At 44.0% G+C, this 25,838-nt stretch overlaps 2 protein-coding genes across 2 annotated transcripts in view; one reads left to right on the forward strand and one right to left on the reverse strand.

The window, feature by feature from the left end:
• Positions 1–288: 288 nt before the first annotated feature.
• On the reverse strand, positions 289–4,818 carry LOC136423571 (activating signal cointegrator 1 complex subunit 1-like). The gene is made up of 5 exons (XM_066411794.1): positions 4,102–4,818; positions 3,683–3,799; positions 2,923–3,080; positions 2,503–2,568; positions 289–1,147 (listed from the first exon to the last, which is right to left on the reverse strand). The coding sequence occupies exons 1-5, from the start codon at positions 4,499–4,501 to the stop codon at positions 788–790; spliced, it is 1,101 nt and encodes a 366-aa protein (XP_066267891.1). The 5' UTR covers positions 4,502–4,818; the 3' UTR covers positions 289–787.
• The window catches only part of LOC136423572 (sodium/hydrogen exchanger 6-like), a 28,294-nt gene continuing 7,262 nt past the window's right edge, over positions 4,807–25,838 (forward strand). Inside the window, exons 1-13 of the mRNA XM_066411795.1 lie at positions 4,807–5,172; positions 8,571–8,776; positions 9,355–9,432; positions 10,019–10,095; positions 10,742–10,845; positions 11,585–11,690; positions 12,798–12,930; positions 13,442–13,547; positions 15,120–15,322; positions 16,847–16,958; positions 18,412–18,565; positions 18,774–18,804; positions 25,177–25,262. Of these exons, the coding sequence (XP_066267892.1) occupies positions 4,815–5,172; positions 8,571–8,776; positions 9,355–9,432; positions 10,019–10,095; positions 10,742–10,845; positions 11,585–11,690; positions 12,798–12,930; positions 13,442–13,547; positions 15,120–15,322; positions 16,847–16,958; positions 18,412–18,565; positions 18,774–18,804; positions 25,177–25,262 (1,754 nt within the window). The 5' untranslated portion in view covers positions 4,807–4,814. The remainder of the gene's footprint in view (positions 5,173–8,570; positions 8,777–9,354; positions 9,433–10,018; positions 10,096–10,741; positions 10,846–11,584; positions 11,691–12,797; positions 12,931–13,441; positions 13,548–15,119; positions 15,323–16,846; positions 16,959–18,411; positions 18,566–18,773; positions 18,805–25,176; positions 25,263–25,838) is intronic.

The following is a 25,838-nucleotide window of genomic DNA, read 5'->3' on the forward strand; positions in this document are numbered from 1 at the left end:
CTAGAATAGTCACATGCTATATAATTGTTACCCATTGTCTGTCTATCCTTTCATGTTACATGTACTTGCAATTAGCCCACGGGCAAGAACTTGCAATAAACTTATTAACCTACATCAACCTTCTTCCTTATAATCAAGGTTTCAATCTGATATATACATACAAAACGTATACAAAATATAAATGAGTCACATCTTCTAAGATCTTCCAAACCCTCCAAACAGCCAATGCCTATATCTGAATAAAATAGCAGATTAAAATAACCACGCAATAACAACAACAGACTGTAATTCTTTTGCACTAGGGTTTATTAGATATCTCCTTGTATGAATAAGACAAAATCTCCAAACTTTACACATACAATGTCGTCTCCATACTTGTATAGTATAGGAACATCATCTCTGAGTCTGAGCCAGGGCCAAGAGTTGGCATCGCTCCACTTTATCTATGTATCTACCCATCCCCTTGTGTACAGACCAGGGCTGTCTCTGGGACCCGTCCCTACGTCCAAAGATGGAAATTTGCTTTTGACAAACATTTAAGCATTACACACAACATAAAAAAGATTGCTCTGGGGAGCTTTCGAGACGAACTCTCTGTCTCTTCGTCAACCCGGTATTACAGGAATTTACATGGAAATTTGCTTGTCGGGACGGACAAAAAAAACTCACCCCAACCGTCCACAAAAACTTAGCTGGTGTGTTACGCCGAATGGCAGTTATACCTACTATATAGATACAGATACAGAACTTCTTTTTTCATAATTAACCATTTAACAGATTTATTGAATCATGTCAGCTCAACAAACGCAGCACATCTATAATACCCCGTCTTGGTGTCCGATGAAAACCTCTCGGACAGGTGTATGGAGTTCAAGTCCGTCTTGCCAAAGTGAAAGTCCTCGAAAATCTCCAAGACGTTACGAGCGTCGAACGACTCCCTCTCCTTGAGCGGACGCCCCTTCCCAGCAGGCTTTCTGTCAGCTTTGTCGGGACTGGCGCTCGGATCTTTACGGAATAACGTGTTCATGGCGGTCGCGTGGAGTTTGACGCGGTCGTATTCCCGCTCGGTTAGTCCGGAGGAAACAAACCTCTCCACAACTGCGTCCGCGATGGTCTGGAGTTTGTCCGATCCGTCCAGGAGACGAACCTGTATAAGATGATAAACAAAGAGTCGAACATTAGCATGAAAGTTCAAGGAGAAACCGGTTGTGATAACAGGCTGAATAAAAGTTCTAAATGTGAACTATGCGGCTCCAGATGTCTTACTGAGGGACGACTGCGGTGTGAGAGATGTCGGTTAGCTTGAGGAATGAATCCACTCTACTTTACTTCATATTAGCATGAAAGTTCATCTGAGTTCGTAAAATACATCAATTGTTCTCCAACTCAAAAGATTTCCCTGATAGGAATTTTTGACCAAACCTCTCTTCATCAGCTATTGGACCCAAGTGCTGTAGACACGTGGTTTAATGTCCGCACTGGTCGAAAATTCCAGTGAGCGAAATTTTTTGAGTTGGAGGACAATTTCTTTCTCATTGAACATGAAATGTGCACAACCTTATTTTTCTCTGCAAACGTCCATCTGCTGTATTCATCCGATAAATGAAACGTTGAATGTTGTTGAATGTTTTGGTTAATGTTTGGGTGTGTTGAATGTTTGCCTTTGAACTAGCCCGAGTGTCATCCTGCTTCAGTCCCAGGCTCTACCTCCACCAAACTTGTTTGCCTGGGACTGAAACAGGATGACACTCATTGGTCATCGTTTGGCTTCAAAACTAGACTCCCTTTCTCACGGACGAAACATTGCCTGCCTGTCTTTATTTTATAGATACTTCCACGGCCAGTGTTCTGATGAACTTTCACTACTTGTCCCACCACAGAGACTTTTTCAGCGTACTACCAGGTTCTCCTCTGACTCACACCACTATACTGCATACGACTACCAGCCTCTAAGTCATTCTACAGTAACTGCTTTTTTCCACGAACTGCAAAACTCTGGAATTCCCTCCCAGCCCACTGCTTTCCCCCAAAATACAACCTACAAACCTTCAAAACAAACACACACCGCTGTCTTTCACCTATGCCACATTAGTCCAATTAGTTCAATGCCGAGAAGTGACCTCTTACGGCCTTACATTGAGAGAGATCGTTAAAAAAAAAGAAAAAGGCTGGTTCGACTTTGATTCAGAAAAGTACGTTGCCTTCACAAGTACAGTCAAACCTGTGTTAGCGGTCACCTGGACATAGCGGTCACCTGGCCATAGTGGTCACTTTTTGTCGGTCCCTTGGATTTTTCCCATTGACATAAGCATTAAGAATTAGTCTATAGCGGTCACCTGTCCAATGTGGTCGCGGTCAGCCAATTTTCGGCCCGGCCGCAACGCCAACACACCGACAAAAAGTGACAACTATGGCCAGGTGACCACTATGGCCAGGTGACCGCTAACACAGGTTTGACTGTACTTGTGAAAAGAGTATGTTGCCTTCGCGCTACACACGGACCTGAGCGTACAGCACATCCACCGCTGCCGGGTCATCGTTCATGTACTCGACCCCGCGGACGTCCACCTGAAACATCATAATGCAATCACATGATAATCAAACATGTTCATTTTCATCACAAATCATCCGCCTACTGAAGCTCAGAACAAATGCTCAGAAAAAAATAATATTTTCTAAAGAATGTCCAACACCTGGAATGGTTTGAAACTGTTAAGTCATTCGGTATTGTTCACATTGTATATGGACCTCAAGTAGCCTTATCTTTCTTTATTATTTAAGTATATTTTGTACATGTTATGTTCCTGTGTCTCATGTAGTTTTGTCCAGTTATGTTTGTTAAAGACCACAGGAAGAGTAGCTGCAATGTACTTGCATATTGATAAAGATAATTGTAGATCTAAATAAACGCAAACTCCAAACCTGAAGCGGGTTCCCCTGGAGGAGCGGGGCCACGATTTCCTCCCGACATTCCTTCAAGACGCGCTCCGCCGCCGCAACCTCCTTATCAGTCAGCAGGACGAGGGTCGCCAGGGTCAGGTGCAGTTTGTCTGGGTTCTGGAATATACTTGCATCTACACCTAGGAACAACAAACAAACAAACAATGTTGAAATGGGGTTAGATAAGGAATATACTCGGATCTATACCTGCGAACAAACAAACAAACAACGTTGAAATGGGGTTAGATGAGGAATATACTCGCATCTATACCTTTCAACTGGCTCAAAACAACTTTCACGTTTTTTTCTAAAGAGAGTAAAAGAAATGCTGCGGATTTGTCCATGCATCCCTTATCTATCTATCTATATCTATATAATACTGGGCAAAACCCGGTGTGGGTATCACGCCCAGAGTGCATGCCTTAGGCGGCAGGTGGTGGTGGTGGTCACCAGGTGGTGCTCAAGGGAGCAGATTCCCTCAGACAGGTATGATTGACCAGGAATGCTTGTACATGTAGGTCACATCTGGCAACAGTCTTCAACTGTGACTGTCTGACAGTAATTTACCTCTCAGGAAGCCTCAGAATACTTTTTAAATTCTCTAAAAGTAAAACTCCACACAGTGGAAGGGGGGAATAGAAGATCCACACCATTTCCCTGCTTATTAGTCGCTCCATTCCCCCCCTCTTCCATTCAATTTTTTTTTCTAAAATAAAAACGGAACTTCTCCCCGTGCCCTTACCCTGGTCCTGCCCACACTCCGACAGCACGTTGGACTTGAACTCCTGGAAGCTGTTCCGGATGGGCGTGGTCGTCAGGGGAAACGACAGGAAGTGGGTGAACGGCAGCTTGGCTCTTCCTGGAAAACAACAATGGAGAAGTTTCAGATGAATCCTTCTCAGAGGTGTTCAAGGCAAATGTCAACATGTGGCAAAAATATTGTACATTGATTATGAAAAAATTTGTTTACCTCAGGACTTGCAATAGGTAAAGAGACCATCCAACAAAATCCATAGTGCATACTTCATTCCTATTGTCATGGTAGGTTCAATCATGATCGAGTGAGTGCATAGACCTCTCATGCTCTCCCCCCCCCCCCCAGCACACAGACTCCCCCCAAGCACACTGATCCCCCCAACCTCCCCCCCTCCCCCCCCGTACCTGAGTCTGACAGGATCTGTACCCTCCTCATGGCAGACATCACCCCCTGTCTGTCCGTACCCGTGATGACGACCTCTCCCCCCGCCCCGACCTTGGGGATCTGCACCTGCGTCTTCGTCTCGCGCTCCAGACGTTTCTTCGTCTCCCCCTTCCGCCCGATGATGAACTTGTAGAGGTCGCTGGGAAGGTCGAGGGTCAGCTTGTACCCCCTGTCGGTCTTCTGTACTGGCACGATGTCACACGACTCGTCAGCGTATATGTCTCCGCATCCGGTCGTCATGGCAACATCCTCCTCCTCCTCCATCTCATCAGGACCGGTCTCCAGCGGGGAGTCGGACAGGAAGTTCTTCCTGTAACATCTCCCGTCGATCCAGAGTAGCTCCGGACGAAGGACATCCATGTTTAACCCTGTCTCAGTCTACAGCATGTACCGCTCTGGTTATCTTGTTCACTGATGATTCTCCAGGGTTAGGGGGGAGGGGGGTGATGATGTGAGCTGCTCTCTTCAGTTGCAAAAGCGGCTTGAGACGAACTGCGTGTGCCTAGCAAACTTCTCTTGTATAGCTGTATGCAGTGAATGTCTTCTTGACTACATAAGTGCCACCGTGAAGCTGTCTGCAGCCCTCAGAAGACGCGAAACAAACTTTCCGAACTTTCCTCCGTCCTGACTCTGAGTCGTTCTGTGGACCGGTGACGTTTGTACATCCCCCATCATGCCGCGCGGGGAGAGGAAAGTAAAGATGGCGGCCGTGATGTGTAGAAAATCCTTCCCCAGACCGTCTTCACGGCTTCTCCGGCTGCCAGGGCTTCTCCTGGCCGGGGTGCTGCTGCTTCTACCGACCGCACGCTCCCAGGATGGACCCTCGCCGCCCAAGACGACGCCACAGGCGGCGATCCCCGTCCTGCCGACCGAGAAAGACTCGGAGAGGGCGGCGGAGGATGATCACAAGTTGGACAGTCTGAACCTGATGATGTTCCTGTTCCTGCTGGTCCTGACGATCATCACGGTCTGGCTCTTCAAACACAGGCGGTTCCGCTATCTGCACGAGACGGGCCTGGCGCTGCTCTACGGTAAGGACGCTCAGGACCGAGAAACACACAGATTAGAACGGTCGGGAAGTCCTGTGTGACCACCATGATCGGGTAAATTTGTGGGCAGGTTTTCTGTAGAACGCCACACCGGTCCGTGTTTCCATACATACAAAAATTGCAAAACAAAATGATCGGATGAGAAATATCGTGTAAAACTTGGTGCATAAATAGTGAGGTGTATTTTCTGACGGGGAAAGGAAAGAATTGCCGATTTATGTTTGGTAAAAAACCACCGAAGCCGCCCGACACTGTTGAAAAGGGGGAGGGGCGGTGACAGGTGTCTGTCCGGGGCGGGATAATTTCTGTCACCCGGTTTTATATCATTTCTACTCCTTTTTTGGTTCCTCAGCAAAGGTGAACAGCACTAGAACTTAGTGTACAACTAGAGCGAACCACACCAGCCTTTACCGCACGGTTTACCGGCCGTACGGTCCGCCCGGCCGGCGTGTTGGTGTGCGGTGTGTTTCTGTCCCACATCTCGCCACGCATATTGATGCCGCTGTGAGCGGGTCGGTTTGATTATTCCCAGACTCGTTTCCACATTCCCTCACAGGACCACTGGATGTGCACACAGGCTCTGTGTGCGACTGTACATAACTCAGACCTACACATAACTTAAACCAACGTGATGAACATGTATGTATGTACCCGGATGGTATAACCAAGGGGGTATAAGTATAACAGGGCGTGTTGTGTTGTACAGTGAATTTGTGTTCCCTCATCACAAAAGTTGTCTTGGTGTCTGTGTCAGTCTGTCTGTCAAATTTTAATACATCGTAAAATACTTCAGGTTGGTGTCATAAAAAAAAATGAAAGTGTTTGCCCACCTTAATGTATGATATTATACGTTATACAAGGTTGGTATGATGGGGCGTGTTGCATGTTGTGTTGTACAGTGAATTATATATATTCCCTTATCATTGATACAAATGTAGTCTGCAAGTCTGTCTAGTGTCTGTCAAATTTTACACCACTTCAGAATATTTAGGGTTGGTGTCGGAAAAAAAGTGAAAGCCATCTAGATAGTGAGATTGTTTATTGCGGATAAACAGGTGTACTACAGCTGAACACCTGTATGTTGAATACTGCAGGGTGAGTTTATTGCATGAGTAAACATCACATGACGGGAAACCTGACCTCAGCCGGCCATGTTGGATGGGCTGAACCATACCTGCTGGGGGGTGGGAATTTTTTTCTGGAGTGTTGGATACCGGGTAAAATTGAAGAAGAAAAAAACAAATTACTAGAATTATAGATTTCCTTGCTGATTTTACCCAGTTATTTTTCTGCTGGTGGTGAAATATATTTGACCTCTACCTGAATAATAACACCCTTATCTATAGTGTACATGAGTGCAGATAGGAGGCATTGGGTGAATGTATGGGGATGGATAGATGTGTTGTCACCAATGAAAGTATAGATTAGAAATTAAAGAGACGCTGGTAGAAATCTTGTACTTTGAAATCACCAGACTGGACAGAAATCAATAGTTCCAGAACCTTCTGTGGAACAAGGAATCATTACATACATATACATATATAACATACACACACTGTTAGTGTTATCCCTCTCACCATCAGGCGAGCATACATTATACTCACAGCATCGTGACGTTCATGTAGCTTGTGTATTACTATTACTAAATAATTAGTACTAGTGTTCACCTGATATAACAGTGCTTCTGAATAAGAAGTTAATTTATCAATGATGAATCTATGGTTACTATGCATATGGTGATTACAGACCGGCAGATATTGTAGAACTTACTAGAAGAGTTTATGATTATTGGTGATTTATAGTTCCCATGGTGATATCACACTATCAGCAGCTGTAGAAAATGTATTGACTATTGATGATCTATGGTTACCATGGTGATTACAAACTGGCAGATATTGTAGAAGAGTTATTGATTAGTGATGATCTATGGCTACCATGGTGATTACAAACTGGTAGATATTGTAGAGGAGTTATTGATTAGTGATGATCTATGGTTACCATGGTGATTACAGACTGGTAGATATTGTAGAGGAGATATTGATTAGTGATGATCTATGGTTACCATGGTGATTACAGACTGGTAGATATTGTAGAGGAGTTATTGATTAGTGATGATCTATGGTTACCATGGTGATTACAGACTGGTAGATATTGTAGAGGAGGTATTGATTAGTGATGATCTATGGTTACCATGGTGATTACAGACTGGTAGATATTGTAGAGGAGGTATTGATTAGTGATGATCTATGGTTACCATGGTGATTACAAACTGGCAGATATTGTAGAAGAGTTATTGATTAGTGATGATCTATGGTTACGTACCATGGTGATTACAGACTGGTAAGATATTGTAGAGGAGGTATTGATTAGTGATGATCTATGGTTACCATGGTGATTACAGACTGGCAGATATTGTAGAAGAGTTATTGATTAGTGATGATCTATGGTTACCATGGTGATTACAGACTGGCAGATATTGTAGAAGAGTTATTGATTAGTGATGATCTATGGTTACCATGGTGATTACAGACTGGTAGATATTGTAGAAGAGTTATTGATTAGTGATGATCTATGGTTACCATGGTGATTACAGACTGGTAGATATTGTAGAAGAGTTATTGATTAGTGATGATCTATGGTTACTATGGTAATTTTAGATCCCTACTTGCCCCATTGGAGATTTCCAAAGGATAATGAGGATCTGAGCATAACAAGTGTAAGGGAGTTTAGTTCTGTACTATGTTTTTGTTAAGGCTAAATGAAAAAATGTTTCCAGTTACAGTTGAGAAAAAAGGGTCAATAGGTAGGGATTCAATTTTTTTTTCTAATTCTTTTTTTTATATTTCGGGTGTAAAACTGGAAATTCAGAATTTCACCAGTACATTGCCTGGTATTTTTGATGTCATACTATTTTTCATGCAATGTACATGTTGATAAACTGAACAAAGATCACAATGTTTATTACACAAAGCTTTAATCTGTTAACTGGGTTTGAAATTTGGAAGAAAATATGCAAGTCTTCTTTGGATTCTGTTTTGACTTTTCATCACTCGGATGTCAGATCTGTTGTCCATCTAAAGGATAGTTTTAATATATATGAGTTCATAAATATGAACATTGCGATGTATTTTTTATGTAATCCACTGGAATGTTTTTAACGTGCCTTTAAACTTGCAAGAAATCTCATGAAATTCAGATGTGTCCTCAGATCAGACATGCCTGCAAAGTTGGTTTCACAATAAAGATTGATTGAGATCAAAAATTTTATGAACCTTGATAGTGGACAGAGAAAAGACTAGGACCAGCAGGTTTTTCTAGTGTCCTTCTGCTTACCAACACAGGTGAATTTTCACACTGACATCCACTCTTGTTCCCGGCAGGTCTGATAGTCGGCGTGATCATTCGCTACACGAGTAACGAGGTCGTTCCGCAGAAACCCGTGTCGCAGATCGTCCCCGTGAGCAGCATCGACGGCGAGCCGCCCGCCAACATCGTGCTCAACGTGAGCGCGGGAGAATACCTGTTCTCCAACCAGGGCCCTTACCAGGAGAACCAGGTCCAGGTTATCAACCCTGAACTCAGCAAGGTGGGTCTTACATTACATCTAACCTGTAACCCCTGACCTCTAACCCAACCAGGGCCCGTACCAGGAGAACCAGGTCCAGGTCATCAATCCTGAACTCAGCAAGGTGGGTCTCACATTACCTCTAGCCTTTAACCCTTGACCTCTAACCCAACCAGGGCCCGTACCAGGAGAACCAGGTCCAGGTCATCAACCCTGAACTCAGCAAGGTGGGTCTCACATTATCTCTAACCCCTGACCCCTAACCCAACCAGTGCCCGTACCAGGACAACCAGGTGCAGGTCATCAACCCTGAACTCAGCAAGGTGGGTCTCACATTACCTCTAACCCCTGACCCCTAACCCAACCAGGGCCCGTACCTGAGGTTTTGCTTGCGGTCCTGAAGACGGGACGGTAAGCTAATATTGTTCCACTGTTCATATGCATTGTCCTTGTCAAGAACTGAAGAAGATCTTGGGGACTTTACCCGATACAATGCACCTGTAACTGTACATGTTCAGTGGAAGAGTAGTAGTGAATTTTACTGGTACAAGATCACTTTCACTTTTTACTGTGCCTAATGATGTGTTTCCCTTCTGCAGGCGACCTTTGACCCGGAAATATTTTTCAACATTCTGCTGCCGCCCATCATCTTCCACGCCGGCTACTCGCTCAAGAAGGTAGGGAGATCGTCGGGTCAAGGTCATGGGGTCAAGGTCATGGGGTCAAGGTCAAAAATGATCCAAAATGATCCAAAATGGGAAGGCCGAAAAGACATAGAAAACAAGCCGGAGCCTAACGTTTACTTGGAGAGTAGCAATGATTCAGCTTTACAGCAAAACCCACTTTTGTCCTGATGTTCAGCTTACTCATAACCTCGACCAACCTCCCCTCTATCCCACCACTGTAATTTTTATCTCGAAATCTATATCATGATGACGCATTGACACGTCTGCATGGTTTGTTACTGATTCCTATGATTATTTTATTTTGTGTCATTATGTATTCTCTTCTAATGAATTTGTAATGGCTATCTTATTCCATTAACTGTAGGTCCTGTATTCAAGTTGTACGTGCATCTGTATTGTGGGTCAGCTGATACAAGCGAGAGCTGCCTTGGCTGACCCAGTGTAATGACTTGTTTTGTTCCTGATAGATACAAATACAAATACTGACCAGTGTTCTCTCAGTATCAAATACAAATACTGACCACTGTTCTCTCCGTATCAAATACAAATACTGACCACTGTTCTCTCCGTGTCACAGAGACATTTTTTCCGGAACATCGGCGGAATCCTGACGTACGCGTTCCTGGGAACGGCCGTGTCCACCTTCATCGTCGGGTGAGTCCATCCGCAAACTTCTCAGTACGACTTCGAAGCCAGGGCAATACAGTAGAATATAGACTGGTCTGAAACACCTGTATCCCGGCCTTGGTATGACATAAATTATATATGACATAGAGCAGTTCCCGGAATCCTCGCCCCCCCTCCCACTAAGCTGTATGTTTCCTGGCATGCATGTTTCCTGGAATCCTCGCCCCCCCTCCCACTAAGCTGTATGTTTCCTGGCATGCATGTTTCCCGGAATCCTCGCCCCCCCCTCCCACTAAGCTGACTTCCTGGCATGTTTCCCGGCATCAGCGCATTAAGCCTGCTGCACTGCAGAACATCATCAATTCCTGGAACACATCCCAGAAGCCCCCAGGGGCAGTGGCTACCTAATATGGGCATGGCACTTCTTATCGTGGGTGTGATTATGGAGAACATGTTGTGCATAGGAAATATTCCCTGGGTGTGATGGTGACAAAATAGTGGAATAGTTAGGGAAAAAACAACAATACTTTTCCTGAGTTTTTTTAACGAATGTATGTCTACCCTGGCTTGCTAATGTAAATTCTACATATTATTAGTTATGCTATGAATCTACCAATAGTAAAGTACCTGTAGTGTGATATGAATGATCAACATGTAAATTCTCCCCTCCCAGGTCTGTGATGTATGCCTTCGTGCTGATTGGTGCAGCTGCAGATATAGATTTCTCATTCGTCGACTGCCTCTTCTTTGGCGCGGTCATCTCGGCCACTGACCCCGGTGAGTCGTCTGTGATTGGTCGGTCAATGTCACATGATATGCAACAAATCAGAGCTGAAAACGGCAACAGCTAAATATTGAATAGTTTGTAGCTCACTGAAAAAATATGAACCAGTCCTGTAGATACTGTACATAGCATCTGTACATGTCTTCTGTGTCTCAACCAGTGTAGAAATAACCTCAACTGGTTATTCGAGTTTATTTGAGCAAAATCTGTTCAAGATCATCCGTAGTCTGTAGATAGTTTCTTCAGGTTGGTAAATCAATTTAGTACAGTTTTTTATGTACACAACCATATCAATGACTTCTTGTGTGTTCCAGTGACGGTGCTGGCTATTTTCAATTTATTAGAGCGTGTTGTCATATCACTACTAAAATCAACAAACCCACTTACGATACAAAACGTGGGTCTCTTCATTTTCTAGTGCCTTCAAAAAAGAAGTCAAACCCAACCGTAGTCAACCTTAGTTAACTTAGAACTTTCACAGTAGACTAGATAACTATGTCGATTCCCATGTATTTCCATGTACTTGTTTGTCTGCAATTAGCCTTTGGGCACGAACTTGCAATAAAGTTATTTATTTATTTAGTTATAGTTAATGAGTTATTGCTCATGTGTTGCAGTGACGGTGCTGGCCATTTTCCACGACATGCACAAAACCCACCTATCATTAAAGACATGGAACTATTGATGATTAATTAGTAATTATTGTTGTTAACGAGTTCTCCTGTGTTACAGTGACGGTGCTGGCCATTTTCCACGACATGCACGTTGACGTGGACCTGTACGCCCTCGTGTTCGGGGAGAGTGTCATGAACGACGCCGTCGCCATCATACTGTCCTCGTAAGTACGACCACATGTCACGATACTTCCCGAAAGTGTTTAGACTAGACCGGGGTTGTCTCCAGCTTTTTTTTCCGTCCTACTCATTGTTTGGGAGCCCATGTTGTTGATTTTCGTTGTTATATCTGTAATTTTAAGTTAACAAAAATACATTGCCACCGATTTCATGTCATAAAGTTCAGATTTTTTAAGTGACCGGGAATTTTTTTTCCCGTCCCAACAAGCAAATTCCTGTTACAAGAATATTCCTCAAACAGTGACTTAAAAGGAAAACTAGCGAAATACGAACCTCCAAGTTTTCGACGTCTTCTGTACGTCTTGTTCACGGAGTGACCTAGTCTCGCGAGAACATGAGACTAGGCCGAGACTTGTGAAGATCGTCCCGCCTCCTTGCGGAGTAGGGGTAAGTAGGACTTGGGCAGCTCCCAACCTCCGGTACAGTTCATCCCAGCACGTTCCAACTGGATGTGGACTGCCTCTTTTAACTTCCTGTCGGAATTACATGACTCTAGATCTATATCATCTCTATGATGTCCGGGATTGGGCTGTTAGTGACTCTGTGTTTTGTTTTTACATGTAGTTCATGCTGGCTGAGTTTTTAGTTCATGCGTATTTCGCTACCTTTCCTTTTAAGTCACTGTTTGAGGAATATTCTTGTAGCTGCTAATATTACACGTGACTGATGAATTTCTTCAAGCAAATTTCCGTCCTGGAACATCCCTGCAGACATCCCTGGTTAGACATGAACTTGACTGTTTCCAACCCCAGAAACATGTTTTTGACTGTCCTACTCCAGTTCTTTGTCAAGAGATGAGTAATTCACTGCTGCTGTGACGTTATGAGTTAATGATTATGTACCTGTATCACACAACAACGAAACAGAACAACGATACCTTTGATTCTTTATCTCGTGTTCTATAGCAGATCGGCGGAAAGCTGCCTGGCATCCCTATCTCTCTCATTATGACCAGTGGAAAAAGGGCAGCAACATTTTCGGTCTTTTTCCCTTGTTATAAAGCAGAAAGGAGAATTAAAAATGTACATGTCTGTCCCTCTCCTTATGACAAGTGACAAACATTTTCTGTCTTTCTCCCATGTTCTGAACAGAACGGTGGAGGGCTACGGGAAGACGACCAAGGCGTTCGACGGCATCGCCTTCCTGAAGGCCTTCGGAAACTTCCTGGGGATCTTCGCCGGATCCTTCGGCATCGGGGCCGTCATGGGCTGTTTCACTGCCGTCATATCCTTCTCATGGATGTTTCTTTGTTTGTTTCTGTACTAGTCTTTGCTTTCAGTGCGTGTGTGTGAAAGTTGGTGTCTGTAGTTATTTGAACACACTGTCAGTAGGGAGGCAGGAAGTGAGTGGTCAGATTTGCCGGACTGGCAGGATGTAGAGGTCAGAGGTGGCGGAACTGGTCGTTAATCAGACATGACAGTCCAGGTCATAGGGTCAATGGAAGATGCTACTATTTAACTGGGAGGTATTTTTTTGGTCTGTCTGTTTGTTTGTGTATTCACAGTTGTGTTATGTGAGATAGAGGAGCATCAAGCAACATGAGGTTAAATGTGGAAGATGTTTGTCGACCTTTTGTGTCGTGAAAGCGACCACAAGAAAGTTCCACACAGATATAGTTCTGTTGGTCGCTTTGAAATGCTCTATTGGTCCATTTAACTGAAGGCTAGTAAAAAACACCTGTGCAGAGGTTTGTGGCTCTGTTCACTTCTGTGCATTCTCCTTAACTCCCGACCACCTCACCAAATTCACCAAGATCAGAGAACACCCCCTCCTGGAGACGTGCATGTTTTTCCTGATGTCGTACAGTACTTTCCTCATGGCAGAAGCACTTGGCATGACGGGTAAGTAGGGGGGTGCTGCAGTGGGGGGTTGTTGCAGGGGGGTCTTGGGGGAGAACACCCCCTTCTGGAGACCTGCATGTTCTTCCTGATGTCCTACAGCACTTTCCTCATGGCAGAGGCACTTGGCATGACGGGTAAGTAGGGGGGTGCTGCAAGGGGGTCTTGGGGGAGACTTGTATGTTTTTCCTGATGTCGTACAGTACTTTCCTCATGGCAGAAGCACTTGGCATGACGGGTAAGTAGGGGGGTGCTGCAAGGGGGTCTTGGGGGAGACTTGTATGTTTTTCCTGATGTCGTACAGTACTTTCCTCATGGCAGAAGCACTTGGCATGACGGGTGAGTAGGGGGGTGTTGCAGTGGGGGGTTGTTGCAGGGGGGTCTTGGGGGAGACTGGAGATGTGTATGTTCCTCGTGATGTCTTACAGTACTTTCCTCATGGCAGAGGCACTTGGCATGACCGGTGAGTAGGGGGGTGCTGCAAGGGGGTCTTGGGGGAGAACACCTTCTGGAGACGTGCATGTTTTTCCTGATGTCCTACAGTACTTTCCTCATGGCAGAGGCACTTGGCATGACCGGTGAGTAGGGGGGTGCTGCAAGGGGGTCTTGGGGGAGACTTGTATGTTTTTCCTGATGTCGTATAGTACTTTCCTCATGGCAGAGGCACTCGGCATGACGGGTGAGTAGGGGGGATGAGTAGGGGGGAGGGGTGCAGGGGGGTCTTGGGGGAGAACACCTTCTGGAGACGTGCATGTTCTTCCTGATGTCCTACAGCACCTTCCTCATGGCAGAGGCACTCGGCATGACCGGTGAGTAGGGGGGTGCTGCAAGGGGGGAGGGGGTCTTGGGGGGGAGACTTGTATGATTTTCCTGATGTCGTACAGCACTTTCCTCATGGCAGAGGCACTCGGCATGACGGGTGAGTAGGGGGGATGAGTAGGGGGGAGGGGTGCAGGGGGGGGAGACTTGTATGTTTTTCCTGATGTCGTACAGTACTTTCCTCATGGCAGAGTAGGGGGAGGGGTGCAGGGGGAGTCTTGGGGGAGACTGGAGATGTGTATGTTCCTCGTGATGTCTTACAACACCTTTTTCATGGCAGAAGCTCTCAGCATGACGGGTGAGTAGTGGGGTGTTGCAGGGGGGGGGGGGTGTTGCAGGGGGGTCTTGGGGGAGAACACCTCCTTCTGGAGACCTGCATTTTCTTTCTGATGTCTTACAGCTCCAAAGCGTCCAAAAGATGAAGTCAGTATGTGTATAGCAAGGCTGTTCTATTCTGCAGCATCGTCCCCAATTTTACCCCCTCTTCAGGCATTATGGCTGTTACATTTTGCACTATTACCCTGATTCTATCCCCTCTGCAGGCATCGTGGCTGTTCTGTTCACTGACATCACCCCCTTATTTCCCTCCTCTGCAGGCATTGTTGCTGTTCTGTTCACTGACATCACCCCCTGATTTCCCCCCTCTGCAGGCATCGTGGCTGTTCTGTTCATTGACATCACCCCTGATTTCCCCCCTCTGCAGGCATTGTGGCTGTTCTGTTCACTGACATCACCCCCTGATTCCCCCCTCTGCAGGCATAGTGGCTGTTCTGTTCTGCGGCATCACCCAGGCCCACTACACGTACAACAACCTCTCCGAGGAGTCCAAGGCGCGCACCAAGCAGCTGTTCGAGCTGCTTAACTTCCTTGCGGAGAACTTCATCTTCTCCTACATGGGCGTGTCCGTCTTCACCTTCCAGCACCACCAGTGGAAGGGCGGGTTCATCTCCGCCGCTTTCGTATCCTTACAGCGATTGATTGATTGATTGATTGATTGATTGGTTATTGGCTAAATTGTTTCATTTTAAAGGACAAGAAAGCAGGACCCAGGGTTCTCCTCCTATAAAAGCTATCTTCTGTCAGGGAGTTAGTAGCTAAATTGACTCCAACCCTCATCCCAACATCATAAATGGATTATCTTCTGTAGGGGATCTCTACCCGTCTGACTCAAAGAACAATAGAATCGGATCAGAGCAGACGACAGGAAATCATTTGCATATTAACTGACGTCTCAAGGTTTGAAAAATCCTGTATTTCTCTCACTAGTTTTTGAAGAAAACATTGTCAGACCAACAAAATAACCCATATACATGTAGGTGTAACAAAGCTACGTAATCATTACAATACGTAATTTTGCTAGGCAACTTTCCGAAAATCACAGTAACATTGTGTTTTCAACTGTCAAAGCAACCCCTTTAAAGTTGGAATTGTATCTATATTTTCCTTAGAGCTGAATTAGCTTTGATAGCCGTGGGTCTAGAAGTATGGCTTATACAATTGTGGTAACTACTTGGTAGTCTAAGAAACCAGTATAGACTCAGGAGCTCTGTAGAAATGTAATTTGTATACTACCAGTATACCAGTGAGCATGGCAGGCCAGTGTTGTGATTGCTTCATATTCTTGGTACTACAAAGCTGACTTGTTTATGTGCAACTATACTTTGATTCCTATTATACACTTTATGATTTCAAGCATGTGCTGAAGTAACTTCAATACTTGATAAATTGTCTTAGCCAGCGAGCCCCTTCACTGATGTGAACACCACGGCATTCAGAAGCAGACTGAAGTCTGGGAGTTTACGTTAGCTGAATTTATTGGGTGGTTTTATAGTCCAGCCTTGCTCTTTAACAGCTTTCGTATCCTTGCAGTGATCAATCTATTGATTTATTGATTGATTGATTAATTATTGACTAAATTTCTTCATTTCTGCAGCTTTTGTATCCTTACAGCGATCAATTAAGTGATTGATTGATGGATTGATTAAATATTTATTGACTAAATTGGTTCATCTCAGCCGCTTTCATATCCTTCCAGCGAGCAAGAGACTCATGGATTCAATCAATGATAATTGAAGGGGTCTCCCTAAAAAATGGAACAGTGGCGCTCCTCCATCCTGTTCTAATCCCAGCTACATCCTGTTGATTTCCAAAGTTGGGTTTTTTCTTCCAATATTTCCACAATTAAGTCTATAATTTTGATCAAAACTCAAGATGCCATTAATTGCAGACAAGATGTAAAGCTGAAGTTGCAGGAAATGAGAACTGAGGTTTTGACATGGCTAGAATAACAATTGGTAACAATACTCTTAATACATTCAGTATTCTATGGATATTCAATATTTTATGTACATTCAATATTCTAAGAACATAAGGAGGCATTTCTGTCGAATTCCATGAAATGAGTAAAAACTTCATAGTACAAATGTGTGTAATGTTGTCTCCCCCCACAACACAAGTGGTATGTTCCTTGACCTTTGCCCCAGCTTGCCATTGGTCTGGGCAGGATGTGTAATATTTACCCTTTGACCCTACTGCTAAATCTTGGGCGACATCAGAAAATCAACTTCAACTTCCAGAACATGATGATGTTTTCAGGTTGGTGTGAATTAAGCACATGTCAGTGTGAATGTCATTCAGCACCAGGGACAGCAGTGTCAGTGTGAATTTCATTCAGCACCAGGGACAGCTGTGTGAGTGTGAATGTCATACATCACTGGGGACAGCAGTGTGAGTGTGAATGTCATTCAGCACCAGGGACAGCAGTGTCAGTGTGAATGTCATTCAGCACCAGGGACAGCAATGTCAGTGTGAATGTAGTTCAGCACCAGGGACAGCAGTGTCAGTGTAAATGTCATTCAGCACCAGGGACAGCAGTGTCAGTGTGAATGTCATTCAGCACCAGGGACAGCAGTGTCAGTGTGAATGTCATTCAGCACCAGGGACAGCAGTGCCAGTGTGAATGTCATTTAGCACCAGGGACAGCAGTGCCAGTGTGAATGTCATTCAGCACCAGGGACAGCAGTGTGAGTGTGAATGTTATTCAGCACCAGGGACAGCAGTGTCAGTGTGAATGTCATTCAGCACCAGGGACAGCACCAGGGACAGCAGTGTCAGTGTGAATGTCATTCAGCACCAGGGACAGCAGTGTCAGTGTGAATGTCATTCAGCATAAGGGACAGCAGTGTCAGTGTGAATGTCATCAGCATAAGGGACAGCAGTGTCAGTGTGAATGTCATTCAGCACCATGGACAACAGTGTCAGTGTGAATGTTATTCAGCACCAGGGACAGAAGTGTGAGTGTGAATGTTATTCAGCACCAGGGACAGCAGTGTCAGTGTGAATGTCATTCAGCACCAGGGACAGCACCAGGGACAGCAGTGTCAGTGTGAATGTCATTCAGCACCAGGGACAGCAGTGTCAGTGTGAATGTCATTCAGCACCAGGGACAACAGTGTCAGTGTGAATGTTATTCAGCACCAGGGACAGCAGTGTCAGTGTGAATGTCATTCAGCACCAGGGACAGCACCAGGGACAGCAGTGTCAGTGTGAATGTCATTCAGCACCAGGGACAGCAGTGTCAGTGTGAATGTCATTCAGCACCAGGGACAACAGTGTCAGTGTGAATGTTATTCAGCACCAGGGACAGCAGTCTCAGTGTGAATGTCATTCAGCACCAGGGACAGCACCAGGGACAGCAGTGTCAGTGTGAATGTCATTCAGCACCAGGGACAGCAGTGTCAGTGTGAATGTCATTCAGCACCAGGGACAGCAGTGTCAGTGTGAATGTCATTCAGCACCAGGGACAGCAGTGTCAGAGTGAATGTCATTCAGCACCAGGGACAAAAGTGTCAGTGTGAATGGCATTCAGCACCAGGGACAGCAGTATCAGTGTGTGAATGTTATTCTGCACCAGTGACAGCAGTTATAGTAGTAACAGTTGCCATGGTAACCTATGTTCTGCTGTTGCCATGGTAATCTGTGTTCTGTTGTTGTCATGGTAACCTGTGTTCTGTCATTGCCATAGTAACCTGCGTTCCATTGTTGCCAGGGTTACGAGGGGCGGTGGCGTTCGCGCTGGCGATCCGCAGCACATCTTCGGAGGCGAGACAGCTGATGTTCACGACCTCGCTGATCATCGTCATGGTTACGGTGCTGTTTTGCGGCAGCCTGACGCTGCAGATGCTGACCTGGCTCAAAATCAGGTGCGGAGAGGCTGGCCTGGTCTCCATGGCAACCGTGGCTTGTCTATAGCTATTTACTTCTCACCCTATCTCCATGGTAACGTTGAGTTACCGAGTTACCTCTGACTATAGTGTTGCTTTGTTAGTTTGTACGAAGAAAATGACTTGAGAATTTTACTGCTCTTGTCCCACTGATGAGGAGATGTACTGATCATTTTGGCCTCCCCAGAGTTGGAGTAGACGAGGACCAGGAGATGTTTGTGTTTATTTGTTTCTTTATTTGTAAGAAGCTGACATGCCCCTCATGTGTTCCCCAGAGTTGGAGTAGACGAGGACCGGGAGATGTTTGTGTTTATTTGTTTGTTTATTTGTAAGAAGCTGACATGCCCCTCATGTGTTCCCCAGAGTTGGAGTAGACGAGGACCAGGAAATGACCCAACCCTTCGAGGCGGTCGACACGGTGAGTCACAAACACTCACAGCCCCTCAATAAACACTCATCTAACCTTACAAGCCAAGATTTCCAGCAAAACACCGCAATTTTTTTTCTTACTCGAGAATTCTTTCGATTTAGACATTGGAACTAAATCTAGGGACATGTGTTGACTAAATCCACAATGTCTTCCAATCATGTCTTCCATCACAGTCTTCCATGTTTCTTACTAGTTAAGACGCTAATGCTGACTTTAAGTACATATTCATGTAAGGTTTCTCTAGTGGAAGGCAAAACCAGTACTTTTAATGCATACATGCAATGGTTCACGATATTGAGACTAGTTTGTTGATATTATAATATAACATTGATATTACTGTATAATGTATATTTAATGTATTGTGTAATGGTGTAGTATGATCATTGTTTTGTAAGATTTTGTAATCTACTTTTTTCACCTCTCATTTTGTTTCCACCGATAACAGTCCATACTTCACCATTTCGGTTTCCCACAGAAGTCAGGGCTCGAAATTCTGGCTTAGGAATATGTGCACTGGTGTACCCAACCTGAAAATATAGCAGCACAGAAAAGAATTGGTGCACAACATGAAATAAATTAGAATGTCAGCAAAGCCTTTCTACAGACCTTACTAGTCTCTACCAGACTAACTACGCCGGCTATAGGGAGAATATTTGCCAGGGTTTCACTTGAAGGCTCCTAGGATGGCAGACTGGACCCTCTCTCTGTAGCCGACTCCCTTCATACAATTCACTCTATTTGGCCAATTTCTACTATTTTCCCAGTGATCCGCGGAGCCTGGTAGAGGCTAGACCTTACTGGCTCTGTTCATAACTTGATTCTGAAATCCTTTGGCCAACTTCACAACTTTTGAACAATATATATTACAAAGGTTGTATTACTTTTCTGACACTAAAATGTTAAGAATATGCTTCATACTATTGTACATAAATACTTTTACGTATACTATGTAACCCTACATGAAAATCTAGGTGCCCTGGTGCACCCCCAGTCCAAAATGAGGTGCACAGCACCAATTTTGAAAGCACAAAAGTGCATGATTTTATGCCGCTAGGATTTCGAGCCCTGATCTAGAAGTAGTGTCTGTAGTGTTCACTGTAGTTCTTACAGTTCCAGTCATCACATGGTCATGCCCTTCACACATACATGTTTCGTTTCTTCATCTTTTCCTGGGCTCTTTTTGTTTCTTTGAGAACCGACTAACAACTTTTACGGTGATGTCAGCTGTTAACCATCCGGGCAGACTGGGACATGGTTGGAAAGTTCTTCCTTTACGGTGATGTGCTTGTTTTAAGCACTAAAAGTCTTTGTACCATTTTCCTAACTGGAGTGTATCAAATGTAGATGGAAACCGATTTATGTCATACTTGGGCAGCAGAAACGTTCGTTACGGGTGTTCCGGACTGGGCGACGACTTTGGGTTATCACACGGGCTTCCATAGATTATTCAGAATGCATCTCAAGTGCGCGGAGTGTGCCGCTATCGAAAATTCAAATACTGGATTCGGTCGTCAAAAATGTTTTGTTTGAGGAAACCAACTTCTGAACCAGGTGCATTTCGCATTGAACCTCGGGTGATACGGAATACCCTGTGTTGTATTCTATATGGCTCACTGTTAATAATGATACTTAGAAACTGAAATTTCAAATAAAATTCAAAAGTCAACTGTTTTGACAGAATGATGAAGGTAGGCACAGTACAAGAGAAAACACATTCTCTCAGATCCCTTTTTTAAAATGAAACATGAATTTCTACCACCCCTGGTATTGTACATGACTAACTAACATGCTAGGCATCCAACATGAAATTTTAAAACCTACTTTCCAAAATTCATTCACTGACTCACAATAGAAGTTTTTCCCCTTTTCTTATGATTGTCAAAAAAACTTCTGAAATATCTTTCCCCATGTCCCAGTCTGTGAGTATATATTTCTGTTGCATGTTTGTTATTAACTATTACTAACTAATGAACTGTTACCAGCTATTACTAACCTATTACTAACCTGAATGGAAAGGCTCTTTGTGCACAACCAAGTGTTTTATTCAACCAATGTTTTAACTTCCTCAGGGCAGTCTTGTAAGCATCGACGCCTGTGCTGCAGTGCAATGTGAACCAGTCAGAATTGCCCTGACAGGCAGTCACCGAAATCTAGGATAAATAAGAAAACACTTGGCTGTGAACAAAGAGTTGTTTTATTCAGAGACTTACCTACCTGATGAAACTATTCACGGTTGTTACTACATGTCGCCTGTTCGTTTGATTATATATGGATGATATTCTCTGGGAACCCCAAAACTGATGCGAGCGTGCGAATAAAAAAAAGTTTGGCAAAAAGAAAGTTGTCTTGATTATGAAATGTACAAGGTCAGAACGATTAAAAAAATATCTAACGCAGAGTATGGTTTAGCAAATAATAGAATCTTCATTTTCACTTCTTCACATCTTCTTCGAATTTGGAACTGATTTTGACATGCTACGACATCACTATCGTTTTCCAATTTTTTTAAAATAGAATTTTCGTCATTTTGCAGCTGCTTTGTGCAATTTACAGTATAGTTGAAAACGTTTTTTGATTTTTGGAAATGGACGAAAATTGATGCGCACGCGGATGTCATCTATATAATCAAGTCAACATGGTAGACAACTGTTACTACCTGTTACTAACCATAACTTACTGTTACTGCCTGTTACTAACTATTACTTACTGTTACTGCCTGTTACTAACCATTACTGACTGTTACTGACTGTGCCTGACTGCTCATGACTGTGTGTGTCCCACCTGAAGCACTCTATGGATGGCAGCATGCACTCGGGGGCCGGCGGGAGCCGTAAGGATAGCGCGGTGGTAGTCTCTACACCTCAGGCAAGACTCAACTCTTCTGCTTTTCTAACTCAGACCCCCCCTCCCTCTGTCGTACCCCCTGGGTTTAGGGGGGTGCTCCACTGTCCCCTGGTACGTGTGGTGGGTACACTGGTGGTGGCACTGACACTTGGTTGCACTGTGGTCAGGAGAAACGTGGTGGGGACACGGGGTGTAAAATGTTGTAAGGTGCACTGGTAGTTTCCCTCAGGGTGTACAGGACAGGTTAATTAGGGGTGCCATGTAACGTACGTCGAGCAGTTAGGCTAGCGGACACGAGGTCAAGAGGTCAATTCCTGGCTGGACACTGTGTCCTTGGGAAAGGCTTTACCGGCTTTCCTCACTCCACCCAGGTGTAAAAATGGGTACCTGACTTCAGTTGGGGAGGTAAAAGGCAGTGGAAGGAGGAATGGGCTAATGGCCAAAGACACAGTGGAATTTAACAAGACACTATTCCTAAGGCCTCAAAGGCTATGAGAATTTTACACTTTCTGGTTCCAAGTGTCAGGTTGAATATTTCTATATGGATGCAGAAGCTTTGGATAGACCCAACTACAGCTAAACATAACACACAGGGTAAGACAGAGCACATCTTCATGGCTTGATGAGCTTAAGCTCTCACCACAGAAACTGTGAACATAAAACCACCACTACTATTTTATGATTTACAATATTAGTGTTTTCTTCACATAAATGTGGTCTCAAGGCAGCCTGTATTTATAGACTGGCTATCTGGTTACCTGAAGTGTAGGTATAACCTACACACCAGGCCTTCTGAAGGGGTCATGGAATTGAAGAATTCAGCAAAAATAGGGTAACTAATTGGACAGCAGTGTAAGCCTGCAGTAAGGCTAAAATTTTTCCTTGAAGTGTGCAGGTAAATGTTACCCCAGGATGGCCAAACTCCCCTTGCAAATTATTATTCCTATTTGGATAAATTTTATCATTTTTCAGCCAGCGTACAGTTATTAAGTCTTATGGGGACTACTGCAGGTCCAATGCTGTAGGGAAATAGATTTTAATTATATAAGTTCTGACTGTTTCTCCAGTCTTCCTCAGTTGGAATGACCCACTGGCACATATGACCTGACCCAGGGGCACAGGTCAAAGGTGACAGGAAGCCTGTACCGTCCCCCGTCTCGGTTACTTTCCTCACACAGGAACTTTCATGCAAGGATAAATACTTAGGTTATGAAGAAATGAGCACATGCACCATGTCTCAGTGCCTCCACCACTCCCCCCACACTAGCACCCCCCTCCACAAGGCACCCCCCCCGCAGGAGGCTATAGACCCCCCCTGTACAGACCCTGTATTTATGTTCACCTTTTCCTTGTCCGAAGCTCCTTCCACCCCCCTCGGGCGATGGGGACCCCCCCTCCAGGGATGGTGTGGAGTACAGATACCTCTGTGCGTATCTTGAAGATGAGGTAAGCGGAACTTCTCAAACCCTCCGCTCCTTGAAGACGTCTTAACTGCATCTTGAAGACGTTTAGAAGTCATCTTGAAGACGTTTTGAAGAAATCTTAAAGACGTTTTGAAGACTTCTTGAAGATTTTTAGACGACATCTTGAAGACGTTTTGAAGACATCTTGAAGACGTTTTGAAGACATCTTGAAGACGTTTTGAAGACATCTTGAAGACGTTTTGAAGACATCTTGAAGACGTTTTCAAGACATCTTTAAGACGTTTTGAAGACATCTTCAAGACATCACGAAACGTATTGCTGAAGCTGACAAAACTGCACAGCATTTGAGTTGCATGCACAAAATTTAGAGTTCTGAACTAACATTTCTGCGCTTCAACTTTTCTAGTCAATCTTTAATAATTTTTTGGGCTGTTTTTAGTTCATTTTTCTTTCATTTTCTAACCCAGTAGCATTTTCTGAAACCTTTGCTGAATTCTGTTAAAGTTTGTGAAACTAACTTTCTATTCTTTTTTTTTTACTATTTTGTAACTGAAGCATGAGATATATCAACCTAACTTGCATGTTTTCGGTAGCCAGATATTCAGCAGACTACATATAGTTTTGAAGTAAATGAGTTTGAACTAATTACTAGATAATGGTTATGAAACCAGTTTGAGAGAATGAAAGTTTTTTATTATTTTCATTAGTTGTTTTTGCTGCCTTTTTGGAGGGTTTGTTTGAGCCGTGGTCCTTGGCTTGTTGTTTATGTCTGGCCAAGAGGCGGTTTTCAACCTGACCTCACAGCAGATCCACCTTGTGGTTCTGCTGGTAACTGCAGCAGATGGTTGCCCCCTGACCCCCGGGGTGTGGAAAGGTGGCTTGAAAGGGAAAAGTGACTAATCACAGGGCTAGATGTCATGATTGACAGCAGGGCAAGGGAAAAATGACCAATCACAGGGCCAGATTTTATGATTGACAGCAGGGCAAGGGAAAAATGACCAATCACAGGGCCAGATGTAAAACCAGATTTCAAATATGAAATAAAGTTTGCCCAAAACAGTTTCTCAGAGGGCAACTCTGGGTCACAAAATGGCTGCATCAGCCAAAATCTGATTAGGATTTCTGAAAACGTGTGACTGAGGCATTTATCCTGCATGTATCCCACCCTGATGAACATGCCTTGCATATTGCAGCTGGCATTCCACCTGTGGTTTGCTGCAGTGCAGTTTACATCTGATAGGGGGTGCTGTGGTATTGCATGTTGTTTTGGTTGCTGATTGAAGATTGTTGTTGAAAAGTGATGAGAGGTTTGTCGCTGACTTGACTGATGGCTGATGAAGGTAACCTAAAAGAAAACTGGCCCCAAGAAACGTATGCAAGTCTGACAGCCTTTTCCTTTTTTGAATCAACAGTAGATACATGTAGTTAGACACACTACAATGCAAGTAACTCCCTGTAGATATTATTGATGTAATTTAGTTATGTTGAAGTTGTCTATCTTGTTTTAAATACTTTTACCAGCTACCAGCTCCTACAAACATGATTGTACACATTTTACTTGTATCAAGAGTTACTTCTAGAACTGAATTGTAGCAATTTGTATGTGTTTTCCGTCATTCAACAATTTTTTAAGACATTTCAAATGTCTAAAAGATATGGATGTTACATCCCCAATCCAAAAATCTGGGTTCTTTCAATCCAAACTCTAGTGATAAAATTACAGCATTGGCGAGCCTGTTAAAGGATGGGACATTGTACATTGTATTTGCCATTTTTTTGTCAAATGTTTGGCCAGATCCATAAGTACCATGTCCCTGCTCACAAATCTTTGTTCCCATGGTCCTAGTTACCACGTTCCCCTCTGACTTGTCTGTTTTCCCATGGTGCACCAGGGTGATGCTCAGATCGACTCCAGAAGAAGAGGCATGCGCTACGAGTCGGCTTGGCTGTTCAGAGTCTGGTACAACTTCGACCACAAGTATCCTTTCATGGGATGGATGGATGGATGGATGGATGGATGGATGGGTGGATCATCCGATGGATGGATGGATGGATGGATGGATGGATGGATGGAGGATGGATGGAGGATGGAGGATGGATGGATGTCTTTATTTGTCTTTATTGAAGAAAATCCATTAGTGGTGTGCCCTAAGGCACACCACTAGTCTTCCTGGACTTCTTAACATCATACAATACAACATCAAAATGACAATACATGCGTTGACGATAACAACATAACAACATTCAATATTTACATTAATTACAGATAGCTGATTACATGTCATTTAAAAAACTATCTAATTGAAATTGATTCAGGAATCTACTTAAAATTAGAGGTCCTTCCTTAATTGAGTAAAATCATTTGCGATACAATGCCATTTACTTATGAATCAGTTCTACACTTTATAACAAGTGCTCACAGATTCTGGCTTTAAAAGTACGAGCAGAAAGGGTGGTCTGTAGCTCTACCGGGAGCTGGTTCCACGTTGCGACAGCCCTGTACATAAAAGTCTTCTTTAATGCATTTGTCTTAGGTTTGTCTAGTCTAAAAGTT

The sequence above is a fragment of the Branchiostoma lanceolatum genome, chromosome 17, assembly GCF_035083965.1.
Source record: "Branchiostoma lanceolatum isolate klBraLanc5 chromosome 17, klBraLanc5.hap2, whole genome shotgun sequence".
Lineage (NCBI taxonomy): Eukaryota > Metazoa > Chordata > Leptocardii > Amphioxiformes > Branchiostomatidae > Branchiostoma > Branchiostoma lanceolatum.